This window comes from Vespula vulgaris, chromosome 24 (assembly GCF_905475345.1).
Source record: "Vespula vulgaris chromosome 24, iyVesVulg1.1, whole genome shotgun sequence".
Taxonomy (NCBI): Eukaryota; Metazoa; Arthropoda; class Insecta; order Hymenoptera; family Vespidae; genus Vespula; species Vespula vulgaris.
This window is the reverse complement of record NC_066609.1, coordinates 1,470,001-1,490,000: the sequence shown is the minus strand read 5'-3', so window position 1 is coordinate 1,490,000 and position 20,000 is coordinate 1,470,001. Positions and strand designations below refer to the sequence as shown.

At 34.6% G+C, this 20,000-nt stretch overlaps 1 protein-coding gene across 11 annotated transcripts in view; it reads right to left on the bottom strand.

Annotated features, from left to right (window-relative positions):
• LOC127072145 (general transcriptional corepressor trfA) overlaps nt 1-20,000 on the bottom strand; it is a 230,038-nt gene that overhangs the window by 94,429 nt on the left and 115,609 nt on the right. For 4 of the 11 annotated variants that reach the window (XM_051012359.1, XM_051012356.1, XM_051012363.1 and 1 more), the window contains 2 exons: nt 19,485-20,000; nt 9,179-18,678 (listed from right to left, as the gene is read on the bottom strand). The exon at nt 19,485-20,000 is cut by the window's right edge and continues 123 nt beyond it. The exons of 1 other annotated variant lie outside the window; for it this stretch is intronic. In XM_051012359.1, coding sequence (XP_050868316.1) covers nt 9,179-11,909 — 2,731 coding nt within the window. In that variant the 5' untranslated portion in view covers nt 11,910-18,678; nt 19,485-20,000. The remainder of the gene's footprint in view (nt 1-9,178; nt 18,679-19,484) is intronic. 6 more of the 11 variants (XM_051012361.1, XM_051012362.1, XM_051012365.1 and 3 more) reach the window with 5 other exon arrangements.

Sequence of the window (20,000 nt, the reverse complement as noted above, 5' to 3'; positions counted from 1 at the left end):
ATAAATATAAAGCTCGATAGGTTTAACACGACAACGGCAGAAGATATTTTTTTTTTTTTTTTTTAGGAGAATTCTTTACGTCGTGATTAATAAAATTAAAACGTTACTATCGTAATTATTATTCTTTTTTTTTTTTTTTTTTTTTTTTTCTTTTAAATGTAATACATGTAAAACTTGACGCGACGGGAATATAACTTCATCTTCACCTTTCGAAAATTTTTAACGTCGTTACATTTAATAAAATGAAAACTTTTGTTACACTTTCAAATATAATACGTTTAAAACTTGACTTGAGCTTAACGATGACTTTGAAATAACTTAAAAAAAAAAAAAAGAAAAAAAAAGAAGAAAAATAATTTTTACTTCGTTACGAAAATGATCGACAAAACAAAAGACGTCATTAAAAGAGAACAATAATTCTAAAAAAAAAAACAAAAAAAAAAAAATATTTATATATAAAAATAATTAAAAGGATTGAAGGAAAAAAGAAATTGCGAAGACATTATACACACATATAAATATAAAAGAATATATATGCGTTATATAATTACATATATATTAAAATAATATATAGAATTTATATATACAAAACACACACACACATATATATGTATATAAAAGAAAAAAATGGAGAAAAGATATGTGTACGTATAAAAAAAAAAAAATAAAAAAATAAAAAAATAAAAAAGAAAAAAGAAAAAGAAAGGAAAGAAATGAACGAACAATGACGAGCAGACGACAATAACGATAATGTGAAGACTATAGTTTTCAGAAGCGTTCGTTTTTATCTGTCCCTTTTTTCTACGAAAAAAAAAGAAAAAGAAAACCCACCACCTCCCACCTCCCACCTCCCACCTCCCACCTCTTCTTCAATCTCCTTCATCCATTACCCCCACCACTACCGACCGACACCGATACTTTTCCAAGAGACGTATTATAAACAGCAAGTGCAATTGAGGTAGGTCAATAGCTAAACTGTTGTCTCGTAATATGCATATATCCTTATCACAAAAGTTGATTTGCATTTACTTATAGAAGAGACTCGTGTAACGGCAAACGTACGTTTATATTATTTCGTTTGGTAAAAGAGAAGTTTATAAACGGCGGACAAATAGTAATGGATCGAGTTTTCTTCTTCTTTTTCTTTTTCTTTTTTTTTTTTTTATTTATTTATTTTTTTTCTCTCTTTTTATTTTTTTAACCAGGAGGTACCACGACGACGAAACGAAATTAAAAAGGGCGTTAGAGAAAATAAATCGTTTGTTTAGATAATAGATGCAATAGATAGAATATATATATATATGTAAATATATATATGTATATATTTTCTTTTCCAAACGAGTAAGATTTTTAACGAGGAGATAAATTTTCTTTTTTCTTTCTTTCTTTCTTTCTTTCTTTCTTTCTTTTTTTATTTTATTTTTTTTTTTTCTACACGACAACGAAGATGAGAGAAGAAGTTATGTGGAGTTGTTCCTTTTTGCTTTTCTTCTTCATTTTGTTTTCCTTTTTTTTCCTTTTGCTTTCTTTTTTATGGGACTTTTTATGGGAACGCGTCACGTGACTCGTATTAATTGAGATCGATGTATATTAATTTGTGAGAATTAGAATGATTGAAGAAAATTTCAGGTCGACTGCAATATAATTTTTAAAAAATCGAAATATATTTTTAATGGATATAATATATATATATATATATATATATATATATATATATATTAGTATTAATTAGTGCAAGAATATTAGAATAAAAATTATTAAAAAATATATACGACGATGTGCGTATACGTGTGTGTGTGTCATGTCATATAAATTTTGTTTTCCAATAATTGCATAATTATCGTATAATAAATTAATAATTAAAAAAAGAAAGAAAATACACGCACACATATACACACACGCACGCACGCACGCACGCACGTATACTACACCCATTATTAATTTTCTTACAGAATAATAAATTACATAACTCTTGTAATATTTCGTACGAGTTCCACGAATATACATTTAATAATCCCAACATAAGAAACTTCAATCTCGAAGGACACGTTTTTTTTCCATCCCAGATAAAACTCAACTGGAAAGTGTACTTAATTATTGAGAACAACAAAAAATGAAAGAAAAAAAAGAAAGGAAAAAAAAAAAGAAGAATTGATAAATATTGAAAGAAAAAAAAAGGTGGGAGAGAGAGAGAGAGAGAAAAAAAAAATTTCGAGTTGGCAATGTCGGTCACGATCTCGCGATACCTCCTGATAATTCGGTCTTTGCCTAATCGCAATAATAGTGATAAGAAACAGAGAAAGAGTGAGAGAAAGAGAGAGAGAGAGAGAGAGAGAGAGATACAGAGAAAAAGAGAGAGAGAGAGAGAGAGAGATACATATGTACGATTACATATTCGATTCCCTCAAAACTTCCGTAGCGTTATCGTAACTTCTCAGCGATAGATTTATTACATCGGCCGCCATTGCTCTCTCGTTTCTAATTTTTTTTCATTCTTTTTTTTCTCTATTCTTCTCCCTCTTTCCTCCTCTTCCAACACCTCCTTCGTCTTCATCTTCGTCTTCGTCTTCGTCTTCGTTTTCGTATTATATCGTGTGTCTCCTTTCGAACGATACGATTCTTTCTAAATCTTCGATCGAATTTTATTTTGTTGGATTTAATGAAAAAGAAAGTAATGAAAGTATTTCTTTCGGATAAAATTTCTTGAATTTTTGTATCGTGTGTCTCGGTTCGAACGAAATGATTCTTTCTAAATCTTCGATCGAATTTTATTTTGTTGGATTTAATGAAAAAGAAAGTAATGAAAGTATTTCTTTCGGATAAAATTTCTTGAATTTTTGTATCGTGTGTCTCGGTTCGAACGAAATGATTCTTTCTAAATCTTCGATCGAATTTTATTTTGTTGGATTTAATGAAAAAGAAAGAGATGGAAGAAAGTAATGAAGGTATTTCTTTCGGATAAAATTTCTTGAATTTTTGTATCGTGTGTCTCGTTTCGAACGAAATGATTCTTTCTAAATCTTCGATCGAAATTTGTTTTTTGTGTTGAATAAAAAAAAGAAGAAAGAAGAAAAAGAAAAGATATCGTTACGACTTCCGTATCCTGTGGAGAGAGAGAGAGAGATAGAAAGAGAGATAGAAAGAGAGAGAGAGAAAGAGATAGAGTGACTCGTATCTCTCTCTCTCTCTCTCTCTCTCTCTCTCTCTCTTTCTCTATGAATTAGCTGCGATAAATATCGTAAAGCTCCCTGAAAAAACCTCCCCTCCAGCCCCAGCACACCGATCACGTTTGTTTGAAACATTTGTTAGTAAAACCTATAAGATCGAAGATATTCGATCGTATATCGTTTATAAATGAAACACACGCATCCGGTATATATATTATGTATCGACGATATTTTTGGAGAAAGAGAGAAAAGAAAAAAAAAGGAAAAAGAATCGAAGAAAGAAAGAAAAAGAGAGAGAGAGACCAAAAAGAAAAAAAAATGAAAACTGATTAACGATATGATGTCGTGATAAAATAAAAATGTAATTGATTAAAATGTTACTACTCGATCCACAATAATAAGAATAATAACAATAACAATAACGATAATAATATTAATAAAGAGAAATACGAGAAATTAAGATCGAACGAATTAACTGTATCTAAACACATCCATGGAAAAAAGAGATCGCTGAAAAGAAAAGAAAAGAAAAGAAAAGAAAAGAAAAGAAAAGAAAAGAATTGAAAAAAATAGAAAAAGAGAGAGAAAAAAAAAGAAGAAAAAACAGAAGAAGAAGAAGAAAAGAGAAGAAAGAAGTAGAAGAGACAGAGAGACAGAGAGAAAGAGAGAGAGAGAGAGAGAAAAAAAAGAGAAGAAAAAGAAGAGTCCAAATTTAGACGCAATCTAAATGTTTCTACTTTTTGTTTTTTCTTTTTCACTTAGCAACCCTTTCTCCCTTCTCCCTTCTCCACTCCACCTCTTTGTCATAACCCTAAGTTTTCTCTTTCTTTATTTCTCTTTCTCCTTCCTTCTCTTTTCCCATTTCTTTTTTTGGATTATTTTGTTCTCCTCCTTTTCCTCCGTTTTCTTTTTTCACCGATTAATCTTCCGATTATTATCGCACCGACGACGCCTACAGGATTTTCTTCCCTTTCGATTCTATTTCTCGACCGAGTCGTTTAACCTTGTGTTTTTCGAAAACGTGAGCTCAAAATGTCATTTCGAGGGAATATAGTGATGACGGGTGATGGTAGTGGTGAGGGAGAGGAGGGGTGAGAAGGGAAAGGGTTGGTGTGAGTCAAGAAATGAATGAAAAGAACGGAACGAGCGGGTGAGAGAGACAGATAGAAAGAAAAAGAAAGAAAGAAAGAAAGAAAAAAAAAAGTAAAGAAGAGAAAACGAAAAAAGAGAAGAAAAAAAAACGAACCGAGACAGACACACACGTTGGCGCCACGTTACAGCCCTGTTGAGAAATATTTTTCTTTTATGAGAAGCTCGGTAGAGAAAGAGAGAGAGACCTAACGGCGAACTTGAACAAATAAATAGGTACGTACTCGTAATAGTGAAGCAAAGAGAAAGAGAGAGAGAGAGAGAGAGAGAGAGAGAAGAAAAAGAAAGAGAAAGAAAAGAAGAGGATGAAGATGAAATAGACGGCCATATTTATTTTTCACGCGATTGTTTCCATGAAAAGAAAGAAGAGGAGAAGGAGGTGAACCGCGTGGAAACACATTTTACTTCACCCTCCTCCACCCCTCTGAAACCTCCTATCCCTCCAACCCTCTTAACCTCCATCAACTTCCATCATTTTATTCCATTGCTTGGTTCAAACACGGTCTCACTTTAATTACTCGTACATTCTCGTAAACTAGCTCGCTATAACTCTTTCCGATTGGCTAAACATTCGAACTCGTTATTTTCCATGAAATTAAATTTAGCGTGAGAGAGAAAGGGTAGGGAGGAGGGGGAAAGGCGGTGGATTTATTGAGATTGGAAAAATCGGTTTTGTTAATTGGAAAAGAATGATTTGTTGGGCGAAGAGATTATTTTGTGTAATTAGATGTTAATTTGATAATTAACGAATGTGAGGGGGAGAGAGAGAGAGAGGAGTAAAAGGAAGATGGCGGATTTTGTTCAAACGAATTTGTCGATCGGAAGTTCGATCGATTGAAAAATGCAATTGTGATAATGAAAATTATAGTAATTAATGAAAAAAAGAGAGAGAGAGAGAGAGAGAGTGAATTTTATTGAAATAAATAATAAATGATAAATGATAAATGATATCGATATGAAAGAAGCATAAGAGTGAATATAGATATTAAAATGTTTTTTGAATTTTTGATTACTATGATAATAACAATAATTATTTAGTTAACAAATTAAGTCGAAGGTAATAAAATAAAGAATGAAATTAATTTGGAAATGTATAATTCAACGAATGAAAACCGATTAACGATATGACGTCGTAATAAAATAAAAATGTAATTAATTAAAATGTTACTACTCGATCCGCAATAATAAGAATAATAACAATAACAATATTAACGATAATAATATTAATAAAAAAAAAATAATAATAATAATAATAATAATAAAAAGAACATGGTAATAATAAAAATCATTTCAATCAAAGAGATAACAAATTCCCTTATACAAAAAAAAAAAGAAAAGAAAAAAAGAGAAACAGAAAAGAAAAGATGAAAAAGAAAAAAAAAGAGAGAGAGAGAGAGAGAAACAAAACGAAAAAATAATTCCAATTCTTGCTCGACGACAAATGTAAATAGGTAATAAAAATTGATCGAATTAATCGGAGAGAAATAGTACAGATTGTTGAAACGAAAGATTAAATGGGGTTAAGAGTAGGGGTAGTGAGGGGGTGGAAGAGAGAGAAATACGTAACAATTTGTCAATCTCATAGATCTCATAGATCAAAAGGATAGAGCAAAGGAGGGGTGGATGACGATGGTGTAGAAGAAAAAAAAAATATTTAACAAACGAGGAAGCAAATTCCATGAAAATTCCACACAATGATTTATACTTTGCGAAGTTATACTACTCGTCGTCGTCTTCGTCTTCGTCTTCATGGTTGCACGGAGCGTTTAACTTCAATTATTCAAGCCCGAGATTAAAGTAGTCACGCTATACCGGTCCAGAACACACCATTGGCCTACCCATACCATATATCTGAGTCTGATATAATTCAGGGCATCGTTAAAAAGGGATATAAGAAAAAAAGAGAAGGTAAAAGAAAGATGGAGAAAAATAAAAAAAAAAAAATGAAAAGAAATTTGAAAAAATAAAACCGTCGATCGAAGAGGAAAGATACAAAAGGAAGAAAGATTACAAAAGTGAGTAAGAAAATAAAAATGTGATTTCGACGGATGAGAAGAAAATGAATGAAGAGAAAAATTAAAAAAAGAAAATGATTTCGTCGAATGAGAGATAAGAAGAAGAAAAAGAAGAAGAAAGAGAAAAGAAAAAAAGAGAGAGAGAGAGAGAGAAAGAAAAGAAAAAAATTCGAACTCGTAACCATCGTAACATTTTAACGCGTAAATATACGAATAAATGTAAAAAAAAAAAAAATGTTGTAAATCTATTGTTTTATAAGCATATATAAATGTTTACGCACACATACACACACACACATAAAATCGTGTGTGTGTGTGAATGAGAGAGAAAGAAAATATACGAAGACTATATAAGAATGTACAAGAGAGATAAAGAAAGAATAAGACAGAGAGATAGAAATAGAGAGAGAAATAAAGAAAGAAAGAAAAAAAGATATATCGTACAATCAAGAAACTTATCTTACAATTAATGTTGAAGAAAAGAAAGAAAAAAAAAAGAAAAAGAAAAAGAAAAAGGAAGCGATCGATCGTGTTCGTTCGTGCGAGAGAAATAAATAGTAACACAGATAGATAGATAGATAGATAGATAGATAGATAGATATATAGATAAATAGATAGATAAAGAAAGTAATAACTGAGCCGCGTAAATTTAAATCCGCACGATGTTCTAAACTCTGATGAAAAGTTTCAAAGGTCAGCCTGGACTAGTTTAGGAGGTCGATCGTATTCTTGGAACTTACACAAACATTTACACATACACAAACACACGTACGCACGTATACACATTCACACAGAAAAACAGACAGACAGATAAAGTATCTAGATCCTCGGTTACAGCTTCCCAATCGGACGTTCTAACGATTAAAACTACAACCGTTTCGAATTTCGATGCTTGATTTACGAAATTCTCTCCGAGTGAAACGGATGAACCGTTTTAAAAAAAACAATTTTTATTTTCGTTTATTTCGAGGTCGACAAATAAATTCTTCAATTAATCTATCTATAAATCAAAAAGAAAAAGAAAAAAATATATATATATATGTGTGTGTATAGCTCTCGTAACAGTAAATATAATAATTTCTAATTCTAATTCGTTTATGACTAATTAAAATTCAATCTTCTATACGTCGAGCTATATCGAGTATTTTCGAAAAATGAGTGAAAAGACAAAGAAAAAGAAAGGGGAAAGAAAGAAAAAAATACAAATTTAAAAAAATAAGAAAAAAAAACAAAAAAAAAATGAACGTGTAGAAATCAATTTGAAAAGTAATCGATAGACGTCGCTTTACATTTCCCCTCTTCTCTCTCCCCTCCCCTCTCTCCCCACCCCATCCCTACTATCATCCAGCAATCACCACGTTCTACGCGTCCACAAGTCTCTCTACGTCTCCATCGTTTGATATCGATAATTTTTCTGATCGATATCGCTCCTTTCATAGCAGAGGAACTTTCGTTCTTATCTATAAACGATAATTTAACTTTTCCCCAAGCAATAGATTAACTAACGCTCCGGTTAATTACGATAAATAGATGTTTGAATTCATGTGTATGTGTATGTACGTGTGTGTGTGTGTGTGTGTTTGTGTGTGGGTGTGTAAACTCGTAACGACGTAAACGATAATAACATACGATCTTATTTAAGAAATTTACGATCGTTGATTATCGAGAAATTTTCAAAACTTTTCTTAACACTTTAAAACGACACTATGATCAGAAAAAAAAATACATACAAAGTAGGTAATCATATATTCGAAAAGGAGAGATAGATAGATAAAGAAAGAGAGAGAGAGAGAGATGGATGGATGGATAAGGATAAAAAAAGAAAAAAAAAAAAGAAAAAAGAAAAGTAACTTGTTCGATCGCGATTAAATGTATCATCGTAGGAGAGAAGCTTAAAACGGTAGATCGTGTTCATTAATAAATAAATAAATAAATGAATAAATAAATAAATAAATGAACTAACGAAGGAACGTACGAATGATGAAAGAAGGAATAAAAAAAAGTAGAAATAAAAAAGAGAAAAATGGAAAATCAGTACGATTGATATCGTACGAAGTAAAAGGTGAGATTGATATATGGAATTAATAAATAAATGAATAAATAAATATTAATTATTATTATTATAATAATAATGACGATGACGATGATAATAAAGGAATTCGTTGTAGTATCAGAAGTGTCGTAGAAAAAAAAAAAAAAAAAAAGAAAGAAACTTGTTCTATCACGATTATTTAAATCTATCATTAATTTCATACTTGAAACGGTAAATCGCATTATTATTAAACAAATAAAATAACAAAAGAAAAGAAGAAGGAGATAAAGATTAGTGCAATTAAAACCATGCGAAGCAGAAAGAGATAGAGATAGTGAGTGAGAGATAGATAAATAAATAAAAAATTAATTAAATCAATATCCATAGAAATAAACGGACAAACAAAAAAATAATTAAACAAAAAAAAAAAATAATAATAATAATAATAAATTAAAAAATTTCTTTGAAAAAAAAAAAAGAAAAGAAAAGAAAGAAAATCTTTAAATTAAAAGAAGAAATTAGAGCCTGGCAAAAGGTTCGGAAACTAATTTATAAAATAAAATATAAATTTTGTAAAAGAATTCATCGACGAAACTACGAAAATTACAAAAACAACAACAACAACATCAAACAACAAACGATAAATAACACCAACAACAATAATCATAATATTAATAACATTGATAATAAAAATAATAATATTAATACTAAAAAAAATTAACAACAACAACAACACCAAAACAACAATAACAATAATAATAATATTAATAATAATAATAATAATAATAATAATAATAATAATAAAAAGAACTCACTGTAATCGGAAGTGTCGTCATTGGAGCCGTTAACCGTGCCGTCAGGCAGGATCTGTAGATGCCGATTCTTAATGTACATCTGTATCTTCCTCGATGCTCCAGTAATGTGCGAGAGATTCGCCGATCTCTCAGCTCTAACACCGGCGTCGTTAATCAAATCGATCGGTGCGGCACTAACGACGACAACACTACCGACGATACTACCGATCGCAAATAACGTTGCTATTTGATTTATACCGCAGGATAATAATATCGACGACGGGTATAACAGTGACGAGGATGACGGTGACGACGACGACGACGACGACGACGATGACGACGACGACGACGACGACGACGATGACGTTGACGATGACGAAGAGAAGAACGATGACGATGATAGTGACAATGATAATAACGATGACGACGTTGACGTTGACGTTGACGTTGACGACGTTGACGACGACGACGACGACGACGACGACGACGACGACGACGACGACGACGACGACGACGACGTTTTTGACGACGACGACGACGACGTTGACGACGACGACGACGACGACGACGACGACGACGACGACGACGACGACGACGACGACGACGACGACGACGACGTTGACGACGACGACGACGACGACGACGACGACGACGACGGCGTTGACGTTGTTGGCGTTGACGATTTAAACGATCTCGCACTAAACTTAAGCACACTTGACTTCAATAGTCCACTATGGCCGAACGCAAGTAGAAACAATAGGAAGGCTAGCTGAAAGTAGAAACGACACTTTTTTTTCAATGCGTATTTGGTCTCGGCGAAGAATGAAGAAGAAGAAGAAGAAGAGGAGGAGGAAGAAGAAGAAGAAGAGGAGGAGGAGGAGGAGGAGGAGGTTGTTGAAGAAGTGGTTGTTGAAGAAGTATTTGTCGACGGTGATGATGATGATGATGATGATGATGATGATGATGATGACGATGACGATGATTTTTTTGGCCAGTTTTTAGAGGGTTCACATTTGTTTTCGTCGAACGGCGACGACGATGACGACGACGACGACGACGACGACGACTTTGATGACTTTGATGATGAAACAGAGGACGAAGAAGAATTAACGTTTGAAGGACTCGATCGATCGACTTCTTCGATAATAACCTCCTTATCATCTTGATTATTAAACGATAAACGCGAGGGATGACTAGAAATAAACAATATTTTCCTTCTTCTTCGTCTACGATGTCGAGGATGTCGAATAATATGATGGCTCCTCTTGTTGCTAACGGGTAGCAAGAATAAAAATGATGATGAGGAACGAAAGAAGGAAGAATAATAGTAATAGCAATAGTAGCAGCAATAATAGTAAGATGAGATTGAAGGATATATGGATAAGTAGTAATAGTAGTAGTAATAGTAGTAATAGTAATAGTAACTGAGTGTCCGATCGTTGTTAGAAAAGTTTTTGCAGGAATAAAGTTTTCGTTCCTCCTGTACGAAACGATAATAATAATAATAATAATAATAATAATAATAATAATAATAATAATAATAGTAATAATAGTAATAATAATAATAATAAAACGAATTCGTACGTGGATAGATAGTAAGAGTGAGTTCGGATAATTTCCATAACGAGGAAACGCCGATAGTAGATCGTAAACGTCGACGATTGTGATGATGATGATGATGACGATGACAAGGATGATGATGACGATGACGATGGTGATGGTGTCGATGATAATAACGATGATAATAACGATGATAATAATAATGATGATGACGAAGATGATGACGATGATGATGATGATAATGATAATGATGATGACGATGATGAGTAGTAGTGGTACTACTATTGGCAGTCTCTAAACAACAGGACAAGCTTCTTCCGTTGGAAAATCTATTGGTTGTCGTCGTGTTCGTCGTCGTCGTTGCTGTGTTCCATAACGTAGGAATACTAGTAGTAGTAGTAGTAGTAGTAGTAGTAGTAGTAGTAGTAGTAGTAGTAGTAATAGTAGTAATAATAGTAGTAGCGATGGTAGCAGCAGCAGCAGTAACAGCGGTAACAGAACCAGCAGCAGCAGCAGCAGCAGCAACGGTAGTAGTAGTAGTGGTAGTGGTAGTTGTAGTAGTAGTGATAGTAGTAATAGTACTAGTAACGATAGTTGTAGTATTGGTAGTAGTAGCACTGCTACTAGTAGTAGTAGTAGTACTAGTAATGGTGGTACTAGTCGTGGTACTACATGGTCCAAAGATATCAACAGAAACATCGTCGTCGTTTATTAAAATCCCATTATTGTCCTTGACAATATCCAGACTCGATCGTCGCCATTTGTAATAATAACGTCGATGATGATGACGATGATAATGATGATGATGATGACGATGGTGATGGTTATGGCGATAACAAGAGCACGTACGACGATTTTCATCGTTAATTCTATAACAACGATGACCTTGTACTTCGTCGTCGTCGTCGTCATCGTCGTCATCGTCGTCGTCGTCTTCTTCATCGTCGTCTTCATCGTCGTCGTCGTCGTCGTCGTCGTCGTAGTTACGACGATAAATCTTTAGATCATTAGATCTTTCGTAAGATCTATTGATTATTATCAAAGTAGGACGATACCTCCTTGATCGTCCTCTTATCAATTCATCGTTGTTTTTTAATCTCGTTATCAAATGATCCTTTATCGGGCAACTCGCACGATAATCACAGTGCCTCACCCTTCTTCGCACGTCCTTGTCAATCTCACCTGGCATCATCCAATTTTTATTTCTTCTAATATCAATCTTTCTTTCTTTCTTTCTCTTTTTTTCTCTCTCTCTTTCTCTCTCCTTTTATTTCAGAGAGATTAGAAAGATTTAGTATCGTTCGATCAGTTATAACAAAATAATGAAATCGTCTTATTTCATAAAAAAAAAAGCAACAAGTGTTTTTGCCGCTGTCCTTGTCTTTTACTTATTTGCTCTGTTTTTTTTTTTATTAAAAAAAAAAAAAAAAAAAAAAAAAAAAAAAGGAGAAGAAAAAAATGTTTTCCTTCTATTATGATCTATCTCGATCTCTAGCTATTATATTTATCGAGCTATTATCTATTTATTTCTATATCGCTCTTAATCTCGACGTAAGATAGAAACTTTCTTTCTTTCTTTCTTTCTTTCTTTCTTTCTTTCTTTTCTCTTTTTCTCTTCTCTCTTCTTTTTTTCTTTCTTACTGCTCCGTCTTCAACGCCCCATCACTTCCGCCTTGAAAAGCCGATTCTCGATGATGATGAAAAGATTTGTTGGATTCTGCAGCCGGACAACTGGCCGCGTATTGCTACGTCTTCGATGATACTCTCGCATCATTAATGCGTCTTTCCTTCCTCTACTACTACTACTAAATCTTCTAACGCGTGCGTAGAACGGTATTACACACGTAGAGAGAAACACCGACACATATACATATATATATATATACACAAAATATATATATATGTATACACACAGAGCTTACACACGAACGAAACGAAACGAAACGAAATGAAACGGAACGAAAACACGCCAAAAGACAGAGAGAGAGAGAAAGACACGCGCGAACAAACTCACTCACGTACACACGAGAGAAAAAGATAATGCACACGAATATAAAGAGAATAACAACAACTAACAACAAGAACAACGAAAAAAGAAGAAGAATATACACGGACACACGCGAGACACACTTATATTTCTCTCTTCCTCTCTCTTCCTATACGATGTGTTACGGTTAACAGTTCTTCAATATCCTTATTCAACGAAGAAGATTTTATTATTCACGTCGGAAGGGTTGTAAGACGAGATGAGGGTTAATATAGAGTGAGAGACCTAATATATAGGGTGTTTCTTGTCGAATCAATTCCTTCTCCTCTTCCTCCTCCTCTTTTTTTTCTTTCTGTCGCACGTCAGAACGGTTTGTTCGCGAATATAGGGAACCACGGGATCGGTTTACGAGGTGGCATCGGATCCTGAACTCTTTCTTTCTTTAACTTTCTCTCTTTCTCTCTTTCTGTTACTCTCTTACTCTTCCTCGTACGATGTGCCGCCGCAGGCCGACGTAAGTCCCTCTTTAAACGGTTTTCTCGATGAGTTACCTCGGCTACCGGTCGTTAACGCAGTCGCCGCCGCCGCCGCCGTCGTCGCTGCCTTCTTCTTCTTCTTCTTCTTTTTCTTTTTCTTCTTCTACTTCTTCTTCTTCTTCTTCTTCTTCTTCTTCTTCTTCTTCTTCTTCTTCTACTTCTTCTTCTTCTTCTTCTTCTTCTTCTTCAGAGCGGTATACCCCCCTCTGATGTACCTTTCTCGTGGGGCCCTTTTTAATCAAGACACACCACCGATTACACCGTGTATGTATATGTGTGTGCGTTAATGCGTGTGGGTTAGTCTGTGTTTTCGTAGTGGTATACTTGATATATATATATATTTGTATCTATGTGCGTGTATACTTAAGTCGACTTTATATAACGGCTTATACTCTCTCTCTCTCTTTCTTTCTTTCTTTCTTTCTTTCTTTCTTTCTTTCTTTCTTTCGCTCTTGTTTTTCTTTAATTCTTTAATTCTTTCTTCATTTTTCACTCTTTCTAATTGAGTTTCGGTTGAGTCGAGTCTCTTCAATTGCCACTATTTTTTTGTCTTTTTCTTTCTCTTCTTCTTTCTCTTCTTCCTTCTTCTTGAACAATCCTTCAGAAAACGATAGAAATTTCTCTCTAAGACGATCGAATGTTCTTTTCGTTTTTATATCAATCTCATCGTTCTGTTACGATATCATATGTATTTATGAGAAATCACTGTAATGTCTTTATACACGTACGTATATACGTTCTGAATTTTCTTTTATTTTATTAATTCGTCCTTGTTAATCGAAAAAAGAATCCTTTCTTCGGGTCGACATATTTTTCGTTTCTTTTTCAATGCAAAGTTTCTTTCACACGATCACCGTACTATATACCATATATACTATACGATATATATGCACAACAAACACTTTTTTCATTTCCTCTTCGATGAATTATTTGCAATCTCTTTTTCTATCTCTTTTTCTTTCTATATCTTTCTTCTTTTTTAGTCTTTTCTATCTTCACGCCTCTCTCAGTTGAAAAACATTACGAATCGCGATCTCTTTTCTGTGATCTCTCTTTTTTTTTTCTCGTCGTCACTCGATATTATTATCGACTGTTATCAATCACTATTGTATATATATATATATATACACAATTTATCGTCGTTGGTGGTTCGTTGGTGCTTTCAATATATACTAACTACCAAAATCATCGTCACACACCACCATGAAGAACAACACGAATTCACCATTGGATCCACCACTTGAGAGAGAGAGGTTGACACTATCACAATAATAGCACTACCCACTTGACCCTCTTTATCCCGCGAAAGTGCGTACACACATACACACACGCATACGCAAAACGCATACACAAACTTTTTCTTTCTCTTTCTCTTTCTCTTTCTCTTTCTCTTTCTCTTTCTCTCTTTCTTCGTTTAATTCACAAAACTCGTGCACACCGATTTTTCTTTATATACAATGTATATAAATGTTTTTATATATTTATATTTTAAGGTGTATATATCTGTTTCTGTCTTTTTTAATCACTCTCTCTTTCTCTCTCTCTCTCTCTGTTTCTCTCTCTTTCTTTCTATCTCTGTCTCTACGTGAGTCGCATGATACTTGACACCTGCGAAGCTCCGTTTTAAACTTCGGCGCGATGAATGAGAACGTAAAGAAAGATAGCGAGTCGTGCTTCTGTCTGCGTACGTGTCCGTGTCCGTGTCACGTCTCTTCGTGGTCCTCTGTGTTAAGAGAGAGAAAGAAAAAGAAAATATATATATATATAGATAAATAGATAGAATAATTAGATAGATAGACAGATAGAGATAGAGATAGAATCAACAAGATATAAGACAATTAAATAACCCTTCCCACAAAAAAAAAAGGGAAAAAAAATTATATTAACGAAGAGAGAGATGAAAAGATTGGTGAGTGGGAGGGGGTGGTGAGTGATTGTTGATGTTCGGTGGAGGGGATGGCGAACACTTTTTTGGCGAAGATCGACGAAGAAAACAAAATATAAAAAGAAAACTGAACGAACGAACAAACGAACAACAATTGCAGAAGAAAACGAGTTCGATCTTCTCTCCCTCTCTTTCTCTTTCTCTTTCTCTCTTTCTTTCTCTCTCACGCACACACGTTTCTTTCGTTCGTTCGTTATTTCCTTCTTCTGCTTCCGGGTGTTCTCCACGAAGGGGATGAATACAGACGATGACGACGATATCGATGACAACGATGAAGATGACGATGAAGATGACGATGAAGATGACGATGATGATGATGATGATGATGATGATGATGATGATGATGATGATGATGATGATGATGATGATGACCGACAACAATGTCTTCGTATTGCAAATCGTATTGCAAATAGTTTATCAAAAATTAATCCGCAACGTTGTGTACAAGTGCGGGTTATTCACGTAACGAGGTTGGTACTATCTTTTCTTTTTTTTTTCTTTATATATATATATGTATACGTACATACATATATGTATATATATATATGTGTATATATATATATGTGTGTGTGTTATCCTCGTGCCAAAGTAGTTTGTCGTGTCGTGGAGATATAAAAGTGCGAGAGAGATGAGTCGAGCAGGCGCGTGGTGTTAAACGATTGTTATACGCGCTTCGGGGATTGTCCTGGACCTACCGATGGCCCATATAAAACAATAATAATAGTAGTAATAATAGTAATAATAATAATAATAATAATAATAATAATAATAATAAAATAATAATAAAATAAAATAATAATAATAAAATAACAATATTAACAATGATAATATTAAGAGGAGAAGTATGAATTAAAAAATAAGATTAATAATAAGTATATCTTAATATTGTCTTTCTCTTTCTCTCTTTCTCTCTCTCTCTCTCTCTTTTTCTTTTTCTCTCTGTCCGTATGTCTGTATGTAACGTAATGTCTCTTTCTCTTTCTTTCTTTCTTTCTTTCTCTCTCTCTCTCTCTCTCTCTCTTTCTCTCTCGCTATTTTCTGCGTGCGTGTTTCTATGTGTGCGTTATCTCTGGTCGAGGTCGGATGATGCCGGTGCGGCGTCCGAGAAACTACTGAACGAGTGCCGCGGTTCTCTTCTCCGGCACGGCGGCTCGGCGGCTTCGGCCACACGCTGCTGCTGCTGCTGGTGGTGCTGGTGCTGCTGCCTGTGGTGCTGCTGCTGCTGCTGCTGCTTGCTGCCTGTGCTGCTGCTGCTGCTGCCTGTGCTGCTGCTCGTGCTCGTGCCCGTGCTCGTGCTCGTGCTCGTGCTCGTGCTCGTGCCGTGTAGCTCGTGCTGCTGATGCTGATGTTGATGCTATTGCTGTTAGTGGTAGTGGAGTAGTAGTAGTGTAGTAATAGTAATAATAATAGTAGAGTAGTGTAGTAGTAGTAGTAGTAGTAGTAGTAGTAGTAGTAGTAGTAGTAGTAGTAGTAGTAGTAGTAGTAGTAGTAGTAGTGGTAATGGTGATGGTAGTGGTGGTAATGATGATGGTGGTGATGTGTGTTAGTGTTAGTGTTAGTGTTAGTTTAGCGTTGGTGCTAGTGTTAGTGTTAGTGCTACTGTTCTCGATAGTAGTAGTGACGATACGGTGATATTAGCGCTGGTGTTGGTGTTGGTGTTAGTGTTGTTGCTCCTCCTCGTCGTTTCGTTCTCTCTTCGTAGAGAGACACAGAACGACCGCTCACAAGCTGCGGCGGCAACGGCAACAGCAACGGCAACGGCGGCACTAGCGGCGACGGCGGCGCGAGCGAACACCACCAGTACACACTGTTGTCTCTTTCTCTTTCTCTCTTTCTTTCTTTCTCTCTCTCTAGGTCTCTGAGCCGAGAGTGAAACCAATACAAATGCCGAACGTTCGGGATCGACGATTTACTCACACTGAACGTTTTAACTGACGCAACTCTACATACGTACATACCATAGATACATATATACATCATACATATATATATATATATATACACACTATAGATATTTATATGTATAGATGTACATTTACGTATGTATATATATATATATATATACATACGCGTGTGCGTGTTTGTTTTGTGTCCAATCTGTTAATGACGAATCTTCTCTCTCTCTCTTTCCCCCACCCCTCTCTCTCTCTCTCTCTGCTGTAGTATTATTGTTGTTTATGTTACCAAACTCTTTATTTATGTATCTACTTTCAATTTTAATATTGCTTTTGCTTTCAGCTTTTCTACTCTTGCTATCACTATAATATTCTATCTTTCTCTCTCATTCTTTCTATTTAATGTTAATTAATAATAATTATTACTGTTTCAACTAATAATAATCTTTCTCTCTCTCTCTCTCTCTCTTTCTCTTCTTATCAATTTATCTATTCATCTATCCCTTTCTTTCTCTTTAACCCGTTACAACCAATAACCATAACAAAACATTTTATACGAATAATTCAATTCTAACGGCAATCACAACCGCCATTAAATCTACCATCAATATATACCATCATAATCGCTAACGGAACTAGAACCTCTCACTGTCATTTTAATTACTCTAATAAATATCTAATTAACTCTCATGATCGAATGTCACTCTCATGGTCACCGAATATTGTCAGTAACTATTATTAACGAGCTACCAACCATTACATGCATACCTAATAAACGCAGAATATTACTGAACGCGATTACAGAATACTAGTAGTAGTAATAGAGTAATAGAGTAGTAGTAGTAGTAGTACTAATAGTAATAGTAGTAGTAGTAGTAGTAGCAATAGTAGTAGTAGTACTAGTACTAGTGTGGTAGTCTAACGCGTTGTCCCGTTTCGTCTCGTCTCGTCTCGTACCGTTCCGCTTCGTACCGCGTCGTCCCGGTTCCGTCCCATACCAGAGACGACGAGGCAGCACGCGACAGATCTGGATTCTCCTTCCCCCACTTTCTCATTCCCACCACTCTCTCTCTCTCTCTTTCTCTCTCTCTCTATCTCTCTCTGTCCTTCTTGTTCTCTTTCTCGCCCACTATCGCGTCTCTCCACCACGCGCCTTGCTCTACCCCCTCCACTCCTCCTCCTCCACCCTTCTCTTATTTTTTCTTTTTTCTTTTTTCCTCTTTTTTTCTCTTTTCTCTTTTTCTTTTTTCTTCTTCTCCTTCTTCTTCTTCTTCTTCTTCTTCTTCTTCTACTTCTTCTTCTCTTTCTTAATCACATATCTCAGTTGATTTCTCTACGACGCTTCTTCTTCCTCCAATCCAACCTCCCCCCACCCAGACGCACACCCTCTCCTAATAATCACTTTTACTTCTTTTACTTTCTCGATCAGTTTTCTCGAGGTTTTTCTTTATAAATAACGCGTATCGACGATTCGAACCATCCCCACTCTCCACTCACTCCGTCAGTACCATCCCTCTCTTCCATCCTCCTCATTATCCTGATACCCATCCTCGTTTTACATTTCTCTTCTCTTCTTTTTTATTTTCCAACGAAGTCGCCTGTAGGGATTCAAAGAGAAATACCATAATATCATGTATCTCTCTTTCTCTCTTTCTTATCTATTCATTTATCCATCTATCTATCTCTTTTTCTCTTTCTTTTTTTATTTATTCATCTATCTATCTACCTATCTATCTATCTATCTATCTATCTATCTCTTTCTTTCTCTCTCTCCCTCTCTCTCTCTCTCTTTTGCTTTTCCATATATAAAAGCACCTGCGAGAAAACGAATCGGTCCAAAATCACACGATATAACGCGAACCATAACCTTCGCGAGAGTTTCCCCCACCCTACTACCATCATTCTCTATTATCATCCCTTGTTCCCCTTCTTAATCCCTTCTACTCATTAAGACTACTACTATTACTATACTATACTATAATATTACTACTATTACTATACTACTACTACTATTACTATTACTGTACTGTACTCTTACTACTATTACTACTATTACTGTACTGTACTCTCACTACTATTACAATACTATACTTTTACTACTATTACTATACTACTATTGCTATTACTATTACTACTACTACTATTATTATTACTGTACTGTACTCTTACTACTATTACTATACTACACTATTATTACTATTACTGTACTGTACTCTCACTACTATTACTATACTATACTATTACTACTATTACTATACTACTATTGCTATTACTATTACTAAACTATTACTATTACTACTACTATTACTACTACCTACTACTACTAATACCACTAATATTATTACTATTATTACTAATACTATTACTACTACTCTTCCCCCACCCCTATCCACCCAACCCTCACTTCGTTGCAATCTCGTCTCTTCTTTTTCTTCTTCTTCTTTTCCTTCTCAACATTTCTAACAATCTCGGCGTCTGTTTTTCCTTCTCTTCTTCTTCTTCTCCTTCTTCTCCTTCTTCTTCTTCTTCTTCTTCTTCCTCCTCCTCCTCCTCTTCTTTCTTGGAAAATGACGACACAACAACGACGACAACAAAAACGATGAAGACGACGAAGACGACGAAGACGAGAATGATGAAGATGACGATGACGATAACGATGACGATGACGATGACGATGACGATAACGATTTGACGATCATGGATAGTAATTTTTCGATACTCTTCGAGATCTCTTTCTCTTTATATTTTCATTTTCGATAATTCTTGGTCTTTTTGTTGTTCTTTTTATTTTTCTTCTTTTTCGTTTCGAATCATCCTTGTTGTTCCTCATCCAAATGAGTTCGCCAGTCTGTCTTTCTTTTTTTTCTTTTAGGATTTTTTTCTCTTTCTTTATTCTCTTTTTATCATTTCTTTGCTTCCT